The sequence below is a fragment of the Stegastes partitus genome, unplaced genomic scaffold, assembly GCF_000690725.1.
Source record: "Stegastes partitus isolate 25-593 unplaced genomic scaffold, Stegastes_partitus-1.0.2 Scaffold496, whole genome shotgun sequence".
NCBI classification, from domain to species: domain Eukaryota; kingdom Metazoa; phylum Chordata; class Actinopteri; family Pomacentridae; genus Stegastes; species Stegastes partitus.
Window position 1 is genome coordinate 63,157 of NW_007578227.1, and position 11,360 is coordinate 74,516.

The 11,360-nt window shown below is 39.6% G+C and overlaps 1 protein-coding gene across 2 annotated transcripts in view; it reads left to right on the forward strand.

Annotated features, from left to right (window-relative positions):
• cdk9 (cyclin-dependent kinase 9 (CDC2-related kinase)) overlaps positions 1 to 7,285 on the forward strand; it is a 22,866-nt gene extending 15,581 nt beyond the window's left edge. The window contains exons 3-10 of one of the 2 annotated variants that reach the window (XM_008287336.1): positions 1,345 to 1,410; positions 1,536 to 1,649; positions 2,076 to 2,157; positions 2,749 to 2,839; positions 3,032 to 3,198; positions 3,923 to 4,094; positions 5,650 to 5,798; positions 5,892 to 7,285. In XM_008287336.1, the coding sequence (XP_008285558.1) occupies positions 1,345 to 1,410; positions 1,536 to 1,649; positions 2,076 to 2,157; positions 2,749 to 2,839; positions 3,032 to 3,198; positions 3,923 to 4,094; positions 5,650 to 5,798; positions 5,892 to 6,257 (1,207 nt within the window). In that variant the 3' untranslated portion in view covers positions 6,258 to 7,285. Of the gene's footprint in view, positions 1 to 1,329; positions 1,411 to 1,535; positions 1,650 to 2,075; positions 2,158 to 2,748; positions 2,840 to 3,031; positions 3,199 to 3,922; positions 4,095 to 5,649; positions 5,799 to 5,891 lie in introns of those variants that run through there. The other variant, XM_008287337.1, reaches the window with a different exon arrangement.
• The last annotated feature ends 4,075 nt before the right edge of the window (positions 7,286 to 11,360 follow it).

Genomic DNA, 11,360 nt, shown 5'->3' on the forward strand with positions numbered 1-11,360 from the left:
TAGTAAGGTTAGGATAAGATAGAACTTTATTTATCCTAAGTGGAATGCTTCTGCAAGATATTGCTCAGAAGAAATTCCAGTACCATGAGTATATAGTGTCTAATAGAATAGCAATAAGATTAAAGTCCTTTATATTAGTTTATAGTTTGTTTTTTTTAAGTAGAAATTAGAAAGCTAAAATAAAAGTAAAATTGAAAAAATGCAGAAGTAGTAAAATAATATTGCTTATCCATCCATTTTCTATACACCGCTTAATCCTCATTAGGGTCGCGGGGGGGCTGGAGCCTATCCCAGCAGACTTAGGGTGAAGGCGGGGGACACCCTGGACAGGTCACCAGTCCATCGCAGGGCCACACCCAGAGACAGACAACCAAGCACACTCACATTCATACCTACGGACAATTTAGATAATATTGCTTATGATATTGAAATATTGCACACAATACTTAAACTGTTATTGCACATACTATTGTTCGGTGTTAAATTTCCGATGTCATCTTTACAGAGGCAGAGGTGTTCTGCAGTTTGATGGCAGGTAAAAAAAAAAAACAACAACAAAACACCTCCTATTTTTTATATAAATATTATGTATTTATTGTCTCATTTGTTTATTTCAGAATGTATTTTATAGCCATATTTGTGTATTTATAAAATGTATTTTCTGTATTCATTTTAGTATTTGTATTTATTCATGTGTTTGTTTGTTTATCTAACACTGAATTAAACAGCATCTCATAATTTACAGCTATAGTGTTTTTGAAAACCACTCCGTAATTTTATTTGATATTTTCCAGCATTCAAAACATAGAATAAACTTTGGATCACTTAAATTTTGCACTAAGCTTTGCTTCTAGAAGTTAACGTTTATTTTCCTTCTGCAACCTATTGCCCTTGTTTAATGCACATGTTCTTAGTTTGTTTGTAAGTACGTTAGGAACAAAGAAAACATTGGAGTTTAATTCCTTCCATTGTGGACTCGCAGCATATTTAAAAATTATAGGAAAGCACCCAAATGGACTATGTCAGTGTGGTCAACCTTAACCTGTAGTAAAGACACTGCTGAAAGGAGGATTGTGTCTAAAGAGCTCTCTGAGATTGGTTTAACAACGTCCTCAATTAAGGTTATTTTCTCATCTGGACAGAACTCGCTGTTGATAGAGTTGTTATAAGGTTTCTTCGCTCCATCAACGTCTATGTAAACATAGACAATAGTCAATAGTCAATAGTTCATGTTGACCACATGGGGCAGCATTACGATTGCATAGCGGACAGCTTGCCGGAAACCATTAAAGAAGAAGCGGAACAGGAAGCGGAAGAAGACGAAGAAGAAGAATCCAAACGCAGCACAAGCAGCAGCGACCAGACGAAGATGCAGCGAGACAAAACAAGCAACGCCGGCGGGGCTGAAAAGTAAGAATACAGCAATTTATAATTTACTTTGATAGAAAGTTGTTATCTCATGAATTCAATTATGTAAAGACCTGTTTCGTATAGCCCTTGTTGGCAAAAATATCCTAATAATGTCTTTCCTCCAGGCCCGACCGGGAGGCCGCCATCATGTCGAAATACTACGATGGAGTGGAATTTCCTTTCTGTGACGAATTCTCCAAATATGAGAAAATGGCCAAGATAGGACAAGGGACCTTTGGGTGGGTAGTACGCCAACATTTTGTGTTTTAGTTATATCTGTGAGCTGTGCTAACTGCGAGCCATAAAGAGAACACAAGCGCCATTCTTTTCCTTTGTTTTGCTAGCAATTTATTTGTCGATTTTAATAGCAGGCAGCAACTACTATATAATTTGAAACAAATAATACTTGTTCTTACTAGTTGGTAGCAGATAAAGTTACAAGTTTTTGTAAACAAGCTGAATTAGCTGCTACTCACTGATGGTATTACGCGGATGTAAGCTCGTGCTAGCATTGCTACGAAGCAAGATTAATGGGTTAGCGAGCTATGTTGAGCCTGAATCCAGAGTTTTCTGTAACATAACTGCACAGCTAACTTCTCCAGGTGAGTTTCTGTTGAGAGTTTGGGCTTTACAATTTAGTTGTAACACTGATCTGTCTTTCTTAGGGAGGTGTTCAAAGCCAAGCACAGGCAGACGGGGAAGAAGGTTGCACTCAAGAAAGTTTTGATGGAAAATGAAAAAGAAGGGGTAAGTAATCCTTAAAGACTAATGATTAATTATGACACCTGTAATGCTGAAAATTGATGTGGACTTGCCAGACTCGGATACTTTATATGACTGACAGGGGTTTTTCTAGATAAAAGAAATGTATAAGGGAGCACACCGTGTCGAGGGAACAAATCGACCGAGGGAGGGGTGTTGGGGGGTGGTGGGCGAGTCCCGCCGTCTTCACATTGACTTTACATTTAAATCATTGGCGCGAATGTATTTTCTCGCGTCTGGTGTGAACACAGGGTTCAATCGGCATTTTGGTAAGAGGTTGCAAGCCGGGAGTATGAGGGCACAGTGCCCCTGTAACATTATTTAAACAAACCTCTGACTGAGCCTTATTTAGCTTTGTCCTTTTGTCCAATTATTTATTAAAACATTACATGCACCAAGATACACTGAAGAGGGGTTTGATTTATGGTCCGTGTGAACTACATGAAAGCTTTTGAAAAGCTGTTGAAGTCTAAGGTTTCTATGTTGCGATAGCTGCCTATCAGCTAGACATCCTCATTTACCTATTTTAGTATGGCAGTCACTTAAAGGAGTTGCTCTTTGTCCTTTTTGTTTCAGTTCCCAATCACAGCTCTGAGAGAGATCAAGATCCTCCAGCTGCTCAAACATGAGAATGTGGTCAATCTGATTGAGATCTGCAGAACCAAAGGTTGGTGACATATACAAACAATTCATTTGTGATTTGTGTAGGTTAATTTTTTCATCTCTTGTTTTTGTCTGTCATGTATACGTGAATAAAGTATGCCATGCTCAAATGATGGTAACACAAAGCATATGTTGCCTAAAATGAGTTTGTTGGTAGATGTTTTAATTTATTTTTCCCCTCTTGTTGTTTGTGAAGCTACTCAGTTCAACAGGTACAAAGGCAGTATCTACCTGGTGTTTGACTTCTGTGAACACGACCTTGCTGGGCTGCTGAGCAATGCCAATGTGAAGTTCACCCTGGCAGAGATCAAGAAGGTCATGCAGATGCTGCTTAATGGATTGTACTACATCCACAGAAACAAGGTAGGAGCTTAACAAAGATGACCACCAACTAGTCTTTTTTTGACAATAATGCTGTTTACAGATTTAGGATCTAAAACAATCCAGACCTTATTTGTATTCAGACAGATACATATTGTACGTTGATTCAGTTTTTGAATGTTCAATTAAAGTGTAGAGTCTCAACTTTAACTTGAGTGTACTTTGATCAGTATAGTAAGCAGGTGGGAGATGAAACCTCTTTATAAGACTGTTTCTATTTGCAATGGTTCAACATTTATTAGATACTTTGCTACTATACTTCTTGGACAGCTGTGTGTTGTTTCAGCCAATAGCAACATGAAATGTGTCCGACTCATAGTGACGTTGCTTGTACATTCACAGAACTGGCACAAGTATTATCATCTAATCGCACTGATACATCAGCTTCACTCATAACTCCAGTCACTGTGTTTTTTCGTGGATCCAGGAAACGGACACAGTTTATAGTGATACTGTATCATGTAGTTACCATCATGCAAATACATCTAGTTAGGATTGTAGCAAATCTTAACATTGAGGAGATTTTAAATGAAATATTAGATAATATAATTAATATACAGCTACAGACCACCAGGGCTACATGTGAGCTATAATGCACTGTAATTCATTACTTTATTTGATATCCTATCTGTTTTCTGATAGTGGAACAAAAAATGAATAGGAATGATCTTGTTTATTTATTAATCTTCCGGTTCTCTGTCCTCAGATCCTTCACAGAGATATGAAGGCAGCCAATGTGCTCATCACCAGAGACGGTGTCCTGAAGCTGGCAGACTTTGGTTTGGCTCGAGCCTTCAGCCTGGCTAAAAACAGCCAGGGGAATCGTTACACAAACCGTGTGGTCACACTGTGGTACAGACCTCCAGAGCTGCTCCTAGGTAAGAGACAACCACAAACATTTGCATTTTGTATATACAACCCAGACTTCTTCACCTTGTTAAGAGATGTATTAGAAACTTGTTGGTCTTTTAGAGTCGCACGACTGATTTAAATAATAAGCTTTTTTAATTTGTTTTCATAATGTTACTCAATTTGTTTTGTGCTCTATTTTACAATAACATACAGTTGTGTTAAATAAAATAATCTTAAATTAATTGGGCATTTTTACTTTTTGAAAGAAAATTAAAGATTTAGAGTAATCACCTAATCTGTAAAATAGTCTATAGATTAATTGATAGAAAAAAAGTTGTTAGTGGCAGCCCGATTTAGTTCACAAATGACTTATTGAAAAACACATAACAACAGAATATAAGGTGCTTTTTTAATAATAGTCATTTCTGAATCTGCTTCTGAACCAGATACTTTTGGTGGCTGATAAAACTTTTACCAATCAGGATGTTGCAGATCACAGAAAATGACTTTGCATTGAAACAAGTTTTTAATTCCTGTGTTAATTTGTCCTTCTTGACCATTGATTTCTTTTTACAACAATGAAATGGGAAAACATTTTGTCAGTTTTTCATCTTGAGGGTTAGTTTTTATTTAGTTTCAGTTTCACTTTTGTTGTGAATAATGGTCAAATATATTTCTTCCCTGGTTTGTTGATTAAATTAACACTGTCTCTTTAATAATCCACCACACAATAAGTATCTGAAAGGCATTTGGTAATGATTAACAGCACTCACTTGTTTAAAGATTGCGAACTTCTCACATGCCATATCAAAATGCATTCCATAATTTGCCTGCTGCATATTTTTCACTCTGATTTGTCACAACAGGAAAAGCACTGGTGGAATTAATGATTCAGGCCCATTAATCAGCTCTGTGAACCATTACTTTGAACCAACATACCAATAGCAGGACCTCCCCGAAGTGGAATGCAGCCATCATTCATGCAACAGTGATTTTCCTGTTATGACATGTCAAAATGTTAGTTAAAAAGTTCCTTGGGATGTTTTATGGGTTGCAAAGTTTCTGTATTCAGTCATTTTTTCTTAAAACAAACACAATGCAGGGGTGCCCCTTTAGCTTACTTGGGGGTGGGCGACCCATAAACAGGGGCTATAGTTCCCAGATGCAGCGGTCGTGGGTTCGACTCCTGCTCACGACCCTTTGCTGCAGGCCTCTCCCCATTCTTCTCCCCCCTTTCCTGTCTATCTCTACTGCTCTAAAATAAAGGCAAAAGGCCCAAAAATACATTTTAAAAAAACAACAACAAAAACACAATGTAGAAACGTTTGTTTGTTTCAAACTTGCTTTGTTTACACCCGTATTTACTTGCTAGTAGTATTGTTTCACTGCCTGTATCGGCACGCATCATCCATCTGGAGATCAGTGGAATGTGAGTCACCAATATGCAAAAGACCAAAGCAACAAAGGGACCCACTCCTAGTTATATTGTGTTAATTGTGCTAACCATGGTCAGACTAAGACTTGGTTCTAAAATTCCATTTCTGAAGAAAAGGTAAAAATTTGTTCTTATTTTTTTTGTAGGTGAGCGAGACTACGGCCCCCCCATTGACCTGTGGGGAGCAGGCTGCATCATGGCAGAGATGTGGACCAGAAGTCCCATCATGCAAGGCAACACTGAGCAGCACCAGCTGACTCTGATCAGCCAGCTGTGTGGCTCCATCACTGCTGAGGTAAGACGTCATTTTACGCTGAAGCTGCATTACATGGTAGCACACTTGTCATCTTTGTCAGCAAGATCTTGACCCTCATTATTTTTCTACCAGGTGTGGCCTGGTGTGGATAAGAAATATGAGCTGTACCAGAAGATGGAGCTGCCTAAAGGCCAGAAGAGGAAAGTGAAGGACCGCCTCAAAGCTTATGTCAAAGACCCGTATGCCCTGGATCTCATAGATAAACTCCTGGTCCTGGACCCAGCACAGCGCACTGACAGCGATGATGCACTCAACCACGACTTCTTCTGGTCCGACCCCATGCCATCAGACCTGAAGAACATGCTCTCCACCCACAACACCTCCATGTTCGAGTATCTGGCCCCACCCAGACGAAGAGGCCACATGCCCCAGCAACAGCCCAATCAAAACCGAAACCCAGCCACCACCAGTCAGACAGAGTTCGATCGAGTGTTTTAGTGGAGAAGTTTATGACGACTAGTTGGCCTGATTTGATATAACGAAGCTTTTGTCCCGGCTGTTCGAAAGTTGAGGAAAGCTGCACATTCCGTCTTGACTTTACCTGCAGTTTCTCTCATGGTAACTGTTTGTGCGAAGTATGTATACAGTAAGTAACTGTATGGCAAAAGGTGCAGGTTGCTTGGGTTCACCAGCGTTAAGACTGTTCACAGTTATGCACAGCTTTTTGCAAGCCAAGCGAAGAAGATAGTTTGGGTGTGTTTACCCAAGTTTTAATTTTGATGGCTATGTTTTTTAGTCCAGTATATTCCTTTTTTTTTGCAATTTCACATTTGTCATATCGTTTTCTATGATAAATGCTTTTATTTACAGGTTGTGCTCTGTTTCAGGGTCCTTATTTATGATGACTGTTAGTTTTATTTAAACCATTTACACTGTCAGTACAAACAGCCAAAAGTGGTATACTGCAAATAAAAATGTTTATTTTCACAAAAAATATTTGGCTGCTAGTGATCATGTGATCATTTCAACTTAAAGATTTTACATATGAAAAGATATGATCCCTTGGCAGATTGCGATGCACTGTGTTGAGGTTATAGATTAAATCAAATAGTATGAATGTAAGAGGAAGATGAGCCCCCCATAATATTTTACTGTTCTATAATTGTGTTCTTTTGTGATACATTTTATTTTTTAAAATGGCATTTCTATCTGCATAAGACATAGCACTGACAAGCACGTGTTATTTTCATGCCTCACCAGCAGAGGGAGCACCCCCTAACATGAGCACGCCAGAACTCTGTGAAGTGCCTGGGCCAGTTAGAATATAAAACTCTATCTGTAAACACGGGGAAATGAGATGGAAGTTACAGTAATATTGTTTTGTTGGTTATTCTCAGTGTTAACACTATGCAGAGCTCTGTAAAGTGCCTGAGCCAGTTAGAGTATGAAACGCACCCAGACAGACGTGTCACTGTGTGCTATGTATGGTTACAGAGTGGTTTCATTAAAGCTCATGAAAATCCACAGCAGTCGGCTCATCCTTCTGAGTGTGCAGCATGAATGATGATAATGAAATGTGCAACACATGGACCAGCAGCTCAATCAAAATGCTGCTTGTACTCTTGCATATACAGTTTTGAATAAAAGTTCACATACACTAAAGACCGTGTACATCATGGCAGTCTCGAGCCTCAGTGACTCCTACAAGTCATCATTTTCTATGATGGAATCATTGAAACACATGCTTCCTCCCACAAGGTCCAAAAACATGTTGAGGTTAATTGGTGATTCTAAATTGTCCGTAGGTGTGAATGTGAGTGTGCTTGGTTGTCTGTCTCTAAGTGTAGCCCTGTGATAGACTGGTGACCTGTCCAGGGTGTCCCCTGCCTTCACCCTGAGTCAGCTGGGATAGACTCCAGCCCCCCCAATGACCCTAGTGAGGATTAAGCGGTGTGTAGATAATGGATGGATGCTGACTCCTCGAAGCGAATTTAAATAAGGCCTTTTTGATGCACTCATTAGACTGTACCACAAACAGGACAACGGGAAAGTCTGAAGAGCTCAACAAAGATTGGAATTTTTAAAAAAAAAAGAGAATGAATTGAAAAAGTTAGAAAAGTCACTTAGAGCCATTTCAGAGATGCTTCAGAATGCAAAATAAACTGAGAACAGTTGGTCTAAAGTGCATTGTGCAGTTGTGTCAATGCCTCAATCAGGAGGAAAACACAAACTATCTCCTGCTGCTGAGAGGCATCGGGTCAGAATGGTCAATTGTCAACCAAGAATCACCAAAAAGCAGGTAAGTTAGGTGAAAATGGCCAAAGGATTCCTAATATTTAGTGTAGTTGGTTAACTTATTTGTATTTCAGCACAACTGTTTACAGCCATAAAACATGAAGAACACAACCAAGCGACTGAAAGACTGATAAAATGCATCCAGTAGGTGGCAGCATCACATTACTGCATGTCATTGAATAGTGCGTAGACATGTATTCTTGCAACGGAACACTTAAAGTATTTATTACACACACACTGTTGTGCTTAGGGGGTTACAGCTATAACTATGCATGTTTTATTTCAGTGGTAGCAAACTCACTGTTTTTCATGCTACTCTGCACATCACCTCTAGAAAGATGTTCACCATGCTGAGTGCGTCTTTTAACAACTTACCATCAGTTTGTTCATCTTTATATCATATTTCCTCCATACAGCATTTATTTTTTTGCTCAAGTATGTTTTGTTTTGCTCTCCATCACTCTGAAAACACAGCCTGCAGTTCAGCTGAAAGGTCCTCAGATGTTTATCACGTGACTGTTGTGCGCAGATACGTCAAAGTGGCTTCTCAGTTGTGCAGGGATACACCGATTTTTTTAGTTTGTTACAGAATCTGTTGTCAACAATTTATTTTGTTGAAAATTTGATACGTAAAGGGATTTGGGTGAAATATTACAGTTTTAAGCTTAGATTTGGTTAATTCTTCTGACAGAATTCACGTCACACATTTTATGTTCAAAGTCTGTCAGAGAGTGAAACATTTTTTCTGGTTTGACAGTTTCCAATTCTGATAAATGGTGTCCATCCATCCATTATCTATACATCGCTTAATCCTCACTAGGGTCACTGGGGGGCTGGAGCCTATCCCAGCTGACAGGACAGGTTGCCAGTCTATCACAGGGCTACACTTAGAGACAGACAACCAAGCACAATCAAATTCACACCTACAGACAATTTAGAATCACCAATTAACCTTAACCTGTGTGGGAGGAAGCTGGAGAACCTGGAGAGAACCCACGCTGCTCGGGGAGAACATGCAAACTCCACGCAGAAAGATCCCGGGTGTCCTCAACCAGGAGGCGAACCGGCGACCTTCTAGCTGTGAGGTAACAGTGCTAACCACCTCTCCACCTTACAACATAAATGGTGTCACGTTGGAGATCTTTGTTTCCATCCATGCTTGCTTGGGCAGAGGTCAATTCATAAGATTTGACAATAATACCATCCATAGCCTTTCCGTACAAAGCAAAATGGCCCACTGCAACAATATCTGTTGTAGAATTCAGTATTCAGGAATGTTCCCTAATATTTTTCCCCACTTCATTAAGAAACATGAGGAGTTTAATATATTAGGAAGCCTTTTTCAGGATAATACAATCCAGTAGATCAACACCCCGTTTACTACACCCTCAATATAAACAAAGTAGAATCAACACTTTTCTGACAATGGCAACAACATTCAAGCAGCTTTGTTCAAACTGAGTTTTGGATTAAGTGGACTGCACAGGTTTTCTTAAAAAAGAAAGTGTTCAGATAAAGCTTGAAATCAGATTATTCTGTTTTTATAGTTCCTGGCTCTAATAAATAGAGTGATTTTTAACTTAAAAAAAAAAAAAAAAAGATAATATGCCTTTCCATCCTGCTGCTGGGTTTTGGGGGTTCAGAGGGTCTAATGGTATTTGCAGAAGTCTTGTTTCTTTTATCGTTATAATATTCAAGCTGTTAGTGAACATTAAAAGATTGTGATACATGCAATTTGTTCTTTCCAGAAAGTGATGTAGGAAAAAGTCTATCAGTGTTCATAGAGCCTTTTTGTACTTTGCACTACGTACTTGTACAACAGATTAGGGGAATTATTAATATGTATATATTTGCCATGTGCATGTATTTGTCACAAACCACCTCAGGCTCCTAGTTCCACTCTGCTCAGTCTAACAACTGCCTGTGTGTGGTGTCAAACTGGAGCTTTACCCAGATGATGGATTGCTATTTTAGTTCCAGAGCTCCTCCACCGTCACTTCTGGTGAGTGTGTGTGTGCTGACAACGATGACAACAACAACTAACATAAATTAGAAAGCGCTCCAATGGACAGATGGGCCTCCAACTACTGCAGCCGCTTGCATGCAAATGGACTCGCAGCTCTTTGCCACAGAAGCAGCAGTGTTGATGATCTGTATGGATGAGAGGCCAGGATGCAAAATGATGCTCCAAACTGTGCCAGGTTTGGGCTACAGCAGGGCACGCTGTGAACCCACTCCAATAGGCTTATTATGCTCTTCTTCCTGACTGATGTGATGACACTCAGCTGCAGGGTTTGTTTAGGGCAAATGCCACGTGAGATTGGGATAAATGTCACTTCATATTCACAGGGGTCTTCCTCCTGAGCCCCTGGAACAACAATGCTGCTGTATTTGGTACGGCTGTGCTCTGTGGAGGTAATTTAATCTGAACAGATGCATACTCTGCATTCCTGCAGTCTACATGTCAAGAAATCTTCGTCTGCGCAGATAAAACCCTTCATCTATTTTATCTTTTACAAAAACCTGACCTTTACATGGCAGCATGCAGTCTTAAGCTACACCAGTGAAATCCTGTGCGACTGTCAAAATGTATTTTTCTCAAAAAAGCCAATAAAGTCAAAAGTCTTATTTTAGAATGATGACTAATATCTTAATTTGATCTATTTGTCAGCCTACTGGTGCTCACCACAAAACTGTAGCATTTACAGTTTAAATTCTGGCTGGTTGGACTTGCATGTCATGCCTTTTGAAAAAATAGTTTTAATGTTAGATCATTTTCATAGTGGCTTGAGTTTGAAGCTAGTTCCAAGAAAACCTATGAATCGTTTTTGCTTATTCTATTGACAGATGGCTTTGCTTGAAATGTGCACATTTCTCCTGATTAGCACAGTTTGTGTTGTTTCTAATGGGGCAGTTCTTGCACTGTGTCTGTTCTTATTAACTATAATATTCACTTACATGTTTCTTGGAGGTGCAGTTGGTTGCACTGTTTCCTCGCAGCAAGAAGGTCGCCGGTTCGCGTCCCAGTGGGGGCACTAGAATCTTTCTGTGTGGAGGTTGCATGTTCTCCCCGTGCAGCGTGGGTTCTCTCTGGGTTCTCTGGCTTCCTCCCACAAGGTCCAAAAGCATGTTGAGGTTAATTGGTGATTCTAAATTGTCCGCAGGTGTGAATGTGAGTGTGCTTGGTTGTCTGTCTCTAAGTGTAGCTCTGTGATAGACTGGCCGCGACCCTAGTGAGGATTAAGCGGTGTATAGATAATGGATGGATGGATGGATGTTTCTTGGATTATAATACTGATCCTGAAA